Raw genomic sequence first — 8943 nt, 5'->3', positions numbered from 1 at the left:
GGGGGGGGGGGGGGGGGGGGGGGGGCATTTGTGTTAGCATGCAGGGGCTCGTCTGGCTGCGCAAGGACCCCGCCAAGCCTCAGACCAGACCCTGGTGGGTCTGAGACAAGGCTCAGGAGGGCTCGTCACGCGTTGGAACCACCCGAGAGAGTAGATCGCAGCATGTAAGGAGGAGATCGCGTGGGAGAGGCTTGGGATTCTTGTGTTCGGTTTCGGCGGGTAGGCTGCATGGGGGCAGCGGCGTGGATTCAGGGTGTTCTTTAGGGTCTGGGCTAGGTCCTAGAGGGCTTGGATCGGGGCTGGTGCCGTCGGGGTAGGCTAGGACGTGAGTTCTTGGGAAAGTGACGGTAGTGGAGGGTAAATAAGGAAGGGCCGAGTGGTTTGATGATTTCTGGAATTTTTAGCCGTAAGCTCTTTGGCCGATTTAAGATGTTAGGATCATTATAGTGTTTTTAAAGATGTGACAATAAGTTGGGAAAAATTTGGTTGAGTTTCGAGTCGATTCGGGTTAAAACCGGGACCCCGGTCCAAGTTTTAAAACGAATCGGTTAAGTTATGATTTTTGGCTCGAGTTTACGTCTAAGAACACTTATACAAATGTTTTTGGACATTTTAAGGAGTTTGGTAAGCTTCGGGTCAATTTTAGAGGTTCAGGGATGAAACGATAATTTTCGGGTTTTCAGGGGCAAAATGGTCATTTTGCACCCGGGGTGTGATTTTGGTCCTGGCAGCGCCCTGAGCACAAATATATGAAATTTTAAATGTTTATGCATCATTTTTATGATTGTTTTTACGCTATTATGATAATTATGATGCATGCTTGGTTTAAAGGAAAAATTACGTATACGCATGTTTTTATTTAAGTGATGGATATGTTGACACGTTTTGAAGGAAGTGATTTAGTTGTGACTAACACGATGACACGATGATATGTAAGGCCCGGACTCAGTGGGCGGGTAATGCCGCCGCTGATGATCCTCGCCGCCGGGTACCGCGGTTACACGTAGATGGATCCATCGACTGACATGATGACATGATGATACGAAAGTCACAGCTAATGAACGGAATTCAAATTACGAAATTTAACACGTATATGCTGATACGATTTCATGTGCTATGATTTTTACCATCCTTTGACAGGACACATTTATGTTCACGATTTTACCACAGACATGAAATGTATGTTCATTATGCTATTTTTCACTGCTGTGTGCTACGTATATGTATTCGTTATTATTGGTACAGGTGTGTTGAGTCTATAGACTCACTAGACGTGTGTGATGCAGGTGAGCATTTTGAGCAGGGGACAGGAGGTACTGAACTCTGATTAGGCAGTCCTGGTGGGCGACACGACCCGAGGGCCTATGATTTTTCCGTACTTATATGATTTCACGTTTTGAAAGGATACGAGTATTTTTACGCTGATTTACTTTACCGTTGGTGTTAGAATTTTTCTATTATTTTTAATCCGCTACATTTTATTGGTAACTGTTTATGAAACTTTTTAGATGATGTTTTTTTTTATAGGATTGCATGAAGGTAATTTATTTAAATGTTATTTTCAAAATGAGAGCTTTATAAAAAAAAAAAAATTCGCATTTTAAAACAAGTAGACGTTTCAGTTGGTATCAGAGCCAGTGTCCTGTATAGGGTTGTGCCACCGCCAGCTTCTGCAGCTCAGTCTTCAAAGCCTCAAGTCTGTAAGTTTTTACGATTTAAATATTTTAAATGATTTATTGTTATCACCTGCATGATTTCATGATTTACGCTTCATGATGATTTACTGCTTATGCTGTTTTTACACTGTAAGGTCTATTAATTTCAAAACTAGATTAATTGCATGATGGGTTACGTTTTAATTGGACTGTATTCAAATATGCCTCCCAGACGCGAACCCAGGATGGTAAGAGTGGATGATATTCCTGAGGGTGGCAGGGGTCCTCCACCACCACCGCCAGGGGACCCAGCTACCCGAGTCCTCGAGGGTATGGCTAGACTTTTGGAGCAGGTACAGCAGGTTCCTAGACATCAGACTGATATCTTTGAGCAGTTCCGTAGGCTCAACCCGAAGGAGTTCGGGGGTACTACTGATCCATTTGTTGCAGAGGGATGGATTAGGTCGCTGGAGTTGCACTTTGATTATCTGGAGATGAGGGATGGCGACCGGGCCAGGTGCGCCATCTATATGCTGAGGGATGATGCGTCCCTTTGGTGGGAGGGAGCCGCACATGCTGTGGATGTGGCTACTCTTACATGGGCCAGATTCAGGGAGATGTTTTTCGGGAAGTATTTCCCAGCTGACGTCAGGGGCCGCCTGACGAGAGAGTTCATGAGCCTCCGGCAGGGGGAATTATCAGTGGCGGAGTTCATCCGCAAGTTTGACAGGGGGTGCCACTTCGTGCCCATGATAGCAGGGGATGCCGCCCTGAAGCTGAGGCATTTCCTAGATGGACTGAGACCTACCCTCCGCCGAGACGCCATGCTGATGAGACCGGCGAGTTATGATGAGGCCACTGCCTGCGCTTTTCAGGCAGAGCTGGCATTGCGAGATATAGATTTTGAGATGCAGCGGAAGCGGCATCAGGCCCAGTCCAGTGCACAACCACAGAAGAAACAATTTACCAGGCCATCTAGACAGCAGGGACAGCAGAAGTCCCAGGGTCAGCACAAGGGGCCAGGACAGCAGAGGCCACCCCAGGCACCAGGGGTTCCAAGGCAGGAGGGAGGCCCGCCTTGCAAGCAGTGCAACAAATATCATTATGGCAAATGCATGTGGGGCACCTATAGATGCTTCGTATGCAAGCAGGAGGGGAACAAGGCTGCAGATTGCCCTCAGAACAAGGGTTCCACTACCGGCAGGGCTTATGTAATGCATGCCGAGGAGGCGGAGGCAGCACCAGACGCGACACTGATTACCGGTAACCATTTTATTTAAGATTTTAATTTCGCATGATTGCGTGGGTTTAATGCTTGTTTGATGATTAAATTATTGGGATCGATAACGTAGAAGAAATTAGGATGCATGATCTACCTACTTGGAATTAAGAATTTAATTGTTTGATCAGAAAATTTTAGAGACCAAATTGTTATAATGGGTAAATTAAGGACAAAAATGAAAATTTCGAAACTTTAAAGGGGTTAATTTGCAATTTATGATTTTTCTGAGGTTGAATTTCGAACTTTTGGAGATTTATAATTGGGTTAAGTCAGTGATATTTTGCGGACTTTGAGTTAACTATCGATAAGGAATTCCTTAAGTTCAACAGTATTAGATTTGATGGTATGTTTTGTCGCAGGGAGGATATATATTGCAGGTGTAGCCACGCATGCATTGCTAGACTCAGGGGCTACGCATTCGTTTATATCCGAATCTTTCGTGAAGCGACTAGGGATCGCACCAGTAGCGATGGATTCAGGATTCAAAGTATCGATTCCATCTGGGGATCAGATGTTCACATCCCGGATAGTGAGAGGATTGGAGCTCATATTGCAGCAGAAGGCAGTACAGGAAGATCTGAGTGTACTACCGCTGCCAGAATTTGATATCATACTGGGCATGGACTGGCTCGCTTCTCATGGGGCAGTCATAGATTTTCACCAGAGGTCAGTGTCTGTCAAACCTCCCAGTGGGAAGCCATTTGTATTTCAGGCAACTAAACATCAGCAGTTCCCACACGTCATTTCCTGTATGCGTGCGAGGAAGCTTATTAAGAGAGGCTGCCAGGCGTTCTTAGCCAGCATCATATCAGTGGCAGAGCCAGTCAGTCAGAGGCTGGAGGATATAGATGTGGTCAGCGAGTTCTCCAGTGTGTTCCCTGACGATGTTTCAGGAATTCCACCAGACAGAGAGGTGGAGTTCTCTATTGAGCTCATGCCAGGGACAGTGCCGATATCTAAGGCACCCTACCGATTAGCGCCTGCAGAAATGAAGGAGCTTAAGGAACAGGTTCAGGATCTGCTGGATAAGGGTTTCATCCGCCCTAGTTTTTCTCCTTGGGGCGCACCAGTTCTTTTTGTTAAGAAGAAGGATGGCAGCATGCGTCTATGCATTGACTACCGAGAGCTGAACAGGGTTACAGTGAAGAATAAGTATCCATTACCTAGGATCGAAGACTTATTTGACCAGCTTCAGGGAGCCTCAGTGTTCTCTAAGATAGACCTTCGATCCGGATACCATCAGTTGAAAGTGAGGGAGTCTGATGTGTATAAGACAGCTTTCCGGACACGTTATGGGCACTATGAGTTCTTGGTGATGCCCTTCGGATTGACGAACGCGCCAGCAATCTTCATGGATCTCATGAATCGCGTGTTTCAGCCATTCTTGGATCAATTCGTCATAGTCTTCATTGATGATATACTGATTTATTCGAAAAGTAGGGAGGAGCACAGTAATCACCTGAGGACAGTATTGAAGACTCTACAGGATAGACGACTGTATGCCAAGTTCAGCAAGTGTGAGTTCTGGCTTGACAGAGTGGCATTCTTGGGCCACATCGTATCTCAGGATGGCATAGAGGTCGATCCGAGCAAGGTAGAAGCAGTCAGAGATTGGCCAGTTCCGAAGAGCGTGACAGAGATCCGCAGTTTCTTGGGATTGGCAGGTTATTACAGAAAGTTTATCCAGGGCTTCTCTTCTATTGCAGTGCCCATGACCGCTTTGACGAAGAAGAACTCCAAGTTTATCTGGGGATCTGAGTGTCAGGAGAGTTTCGACAGACTGAAGCAGGCCTTGACCACAGCGCCATTGCTAGCTATGCCATCAGGGCAGGGAGAGTTTGTGGTATATACAGATGCATCGAAGCTTGGCTTGGGCGCAGTTCTGATGCAGCAGGACAGAGTGATAGCTTATGCGTCCAGACAGCTAAAGGTTCATGAAAAGAATTATCCGACTCATGACCTCGAGCTAGCAGCAGTGGTATTTGCCCTGAAGATCTGGAGACATTATCTGTATGGGGAGAAGTGCAGAATTTTCACAGATCATAAAAGCCTAAAGTACTTCTTCACACAGAAAGAACTAAACATGCGACAGAGGAGGTGGCTTGAGCTGGTGAAGGATTATGATTGTGACATTAGCTACCATCCGGGTAAAGCTAATGTAGTCGCAGACGCTCTGAGCAGGAAGCACGCAGTGATTGGCCATCTGTCAGTGCAGAGACCGCTACAGGCTGAGATTCAGAGATTTGAGCTTGTAGTTTATGCCAGGGGCGAGGCCCCGAATCTTGCTACTCTGACAGTACAGCCGACTCTGAGAGACAGAATTCGAGCGGGGCAGACTTTGGATGAGCAGTTACAGAAGTGGAGACAGAGGGACGAGGCTAAGGGCCAGAGACTGTATGCAGTTGTCGACGGCATAGTCAGATATAGGGACCGCCTATGGGTTCCTGACAGTGATTCCCTCCTAGCAGATATCTTGAGTGAGGCCCACAGCACCCCGTACTCCATCCATCCAGGGAGTACGAAGATGTATAAGGATTTACAGACTCTTTATTGGTGGCCGGGCATGAAGCGAGATATCCTGCGTTTTGTCTCCGAGTGTTTGACTTGTCAGCAGGTTAAGGCAGAACATCAGAGACCTGCAGGGAAGCTGAGACCACTCCCTATTCCCGAGTGGAAATGGGAGAATATTACTATGGATTTCGTGACAGGGCTTACGAGGACTACTGGAGGATTTAACGCCATCTGGGTGATTGTTGATCGACTCACTAAGTCAGCTCATTTCTTACCGATCAGAAAGACATTCACCATGACTCAGTACGCAGAGCTGTACATCAGAGAGATAGTCAGACTGCATGGGATTCCAGTGTCCATCGTGTCAGACAGGGATCCGAGATTTACGTCTGCATTCTGGAAGAGTCTTCACCAGGCTTTGGGTACGAAGTTATTGTTCAGTACCGCTTTTCACCCTCAGACAGACGGTCAGTCAGAGAGGGTGATTCAGATTCTGGAGGACCTACTCCGGGCATGCATGATCGACTTCCAGGGCAGCTGGGAGCCGAAGTTACCTCTTGTGGAGTTCACGTACAACAACAGTTATCAGGCATCGATAGGTATGGCTCCATACGAGGCACTGTACGGGAGGAAGTGTAGGTCGCCAGTTTATTGGGATGAGATAGGAGAGCGAGCAGAGTTGGGTCCGGATATTGTCAGACAAACAGCAGATCTAGTGGCCAGGATGAGAGACAGGATGAGGACTGCGTAGAGCCGTCAGAAGAGTTATGCTGATCAGAGACGGCGAGATCTCGAGTTCGCAGTAGGGGATCATGTTTTTGTGAAGGTCGCACCTATGAAGGGTGTGATGAGATTCGGGAAGAAGGGCAAGCTCAGCCCTAGATTCATCGGACCATTTGAGATCCTAGAGAGGGTTGGGACACTCGCATACAGAGTTGCTCTACCACCGAATCTGGCGGGAGTTCATAATGTGTTTCACGTCTCTATGCTGCGTAATTACATGTCGAATCCTTCACATGTGCTTAATTATGAGCCACTTCAGCTGACACCGCACCTATCGTTTGAAGAGAGACCTACGCAAATTCTGGACAGACAGGAAAAGAGACTCCGGAATAAGGTGATCCAGATGGTCAAAGTCAAGTGGTTGAATCATTCTGAGGAGGAGGCCACGTGGGAGACAGAGACCGAGATGAGGAGTCGCTACCCAGAATTATTTGGTACGTTCTAATTTCGAGGACGAAATTTTGTTTAAGGGGAGGAAGAATTGTAAGGTCCAGGAATTTAATTCGCGTAACCTAAGCGCATGCAATCTAGGATTTTTATTTTTTTAAAATATGTGCTTAATTATTTTTATGCATTTTGTGCATAATTCATGCATGATAAGATGTATTTCATGAATTTTTATCAGTTCATGCATTAGGGTTTCTAGGTGCATTTCACGCTCCAACGAGGAACGAAGACCGGAGAAGTTTCAGGAGAATTATTTTATCACACGATTTATTTTTATAAATTAAGTTAAAGCATTTTTAAGTGTATTTTTCAAAAATGAGAATTTTTGGGTATTTTACCCGCATGATTTTTATTATCGGTACGCAAATTTTATAAAATCGGGGGACTTTTTAAGGGTTCGGCTAATATTTTCAAAACCTTTTAAACACGAAATATTTTTCGAAAGTGTGACTGGATTTAATGGGCCTACTTTTAAAGTCGTTGGGCTTAAAATATTTTTTTAACCTTTAATTATCAAATTTAGGCCCATTAATTGATTATTAACTATTTAAAATTATATATTAAGCCCCTAACCTAACCCTAATCACTTTACCAGCCGACACCCTCATTCAACACTCCCTGCCATCGGTTTCAGAAAACAGCAGCTGAAGGCCACGTTCTTTTGGCTTGTTGTGGCAAAGAAAAAAAAAACTATCCGGGTCCTTCCACTTCATCCTTGCACTCCAATCTTCTTAAGGCACGTTTTGCACCATTTTTTTCTGCATCATAACCGTGTACCTTACTGATGATGTTGTTCATGCATAAAATGTTTCGATCTAAACACTTCCATGTAAGAACTTTTCGTTTTTCGCTTGTGTGTCTCGTTTCTATGTGTGACTCACGGCTTTTCTGAACCTGGTGCAAGGGGCTGCGATCCTGGTNGGGGGGGGGGGGGGGGGGGGGGGGGGGGGGGGGGGGGGGGGGGGGGGGGGGGGGGGGGGGGGGGGGGGGCATTTGTGTTAGCATGCAGGGGCTCGTCTGGCTGCGCAAGGACCCCGCCAAGCCTCAGACCAGACCCTGGTGGGTCTGAGACAAGGCTCAGGAGGGCTCGTCACGCGTTGGAACCACCCGAGAGAGTAGATCGCAGCATGTAAGGAGGAGATCGCGTGGGAGAGGCTTGGGATTCTTGTGTTCGGTTTCGACGGGTAGGCTGCATGGGGACAGCGGCTTGGATTCAGGGTGTTCTTTAGGGTCTGGGCTAGGTCCTAGAGGGCTTGGATCGGGGCTGGTGCCGTCGGGGTAGGCTAGGACGTGAGTTCTTGGGAAAGTGACGGTAGTGGAGGGTAAATAAGGAAGGGCCGAGTGGTTTGATGATTTCTGGAATTTTTAGCCGTAAGCTCTTTGGCCGATTTAAGATGTTAGGATCATTATAGTGTTTTTAAAGATGTGACAATAAGTTGGGAAAAATTTGGTTGAGTTTCGAGTCGATTCGGGTTAAAACCGGGACCCCGGTCCAAGTTTTAAAACGAATCGGTTAAGTTATGATTTTTGGCTCGAGTTTACGTCTAAGAACACNGGTAATTTATTTAAATGTTATTTTCAAAATGAGAGCTTTATAAAAAAAAAAAAATTCGCATTTTAAAACAAGTAGACGTTTCAGTTGGTATCAGAGCCAGTGTCCTGTATAGGGTTGTGCCACCGCCAGCTTCTGCAGCTCAGTCTTCAAAGCCTCAAGTCTGTAAGTNAAAATGGTCATTTTGCACCCGGGGTGAGATTTTTGTCCTGGCAGCGCCCTGAGCACAATTATATGAAATTTTAAATGTTTATGCATCATTTTTACGATTTTTTTAACGCTATTATGATAATTATGATGCATGCTTGGTTTAAAGGAAAAATTACGTATACGCATGTTTTTATTTAAGTGATGGATATGTTGACACGTTTTGAAGGAAGTGATTTAGTTGTGACTAACACGATGACACGATGACATGTAAGGCCCGGACTCAGTGGGCGGGTAATGCCGCAGCTGATGATCCTCGCCGCCGGGTACCGCGGTTACACGTAGATGGATCCATCGACTGACATGATGACATGATGATACGAAAGTCACAGCTAATGAACGGAATTCAAATTACGAAATTTAACACGTATATGCTGATACGATTTCATGTGCTGTGATTTTTACCATCCTTTGACAGGACACATTTATGTTCACGATTTTACCACAGACATGAAATGTATGTTCATTATGCTATTTTTCACTGCTGTGTGCTACGTATATGTATT

General features: G+C 45.8%; 1 protein-coding gene across 1 annotated transcript in view; it reads left to right on the top strand.

Moving 5' to 3' along the window:
• Window positions 1-1900: 1900 nt before the first annotated feature.
• Window positions 1901-8943, top strand: part of LOC140972485 (uncharacterized) — a 34492-nt gene continuing 27449 nt past the window's right edge. The window contains exons 1-4 of the mRNA XM_073434904.1: window positions 1901-1985; window positions 2106-2918; window positions 3297-3968; window positions 4644-4867. Coding sequence (XP_073291005.1) covers window positions 1901-1985; window positions 2106-2918; window positions 3297-3968; window positions 4644-4867 — 1794 coding nt within the window. The remainder of the gene's footprint in view (window positions 1986-2105; window positions 2919-3296; window positions 3969-4643; window positions 4868-8943) is intronic.

The sequence above is a fragment of the Primulina huaijiensis genome, chromosome 3 (assembly GCF_012295235.1).
Source record: "Primulina huaijiensis isolate GDHJ02 chromosome 3, ASM1229523v2, whole genome shotgun sequence".
Taxonomy (NCBI): Eukaryota; Viridiplantae; Streptophyta; class Magnoliopsida; order Lamiales; family Gesneriaceae; genus Primulina; species Primulina huaijiensis.
This window is presented reverse-complemented; position numbering and strand designations above follow the sequence as displayed.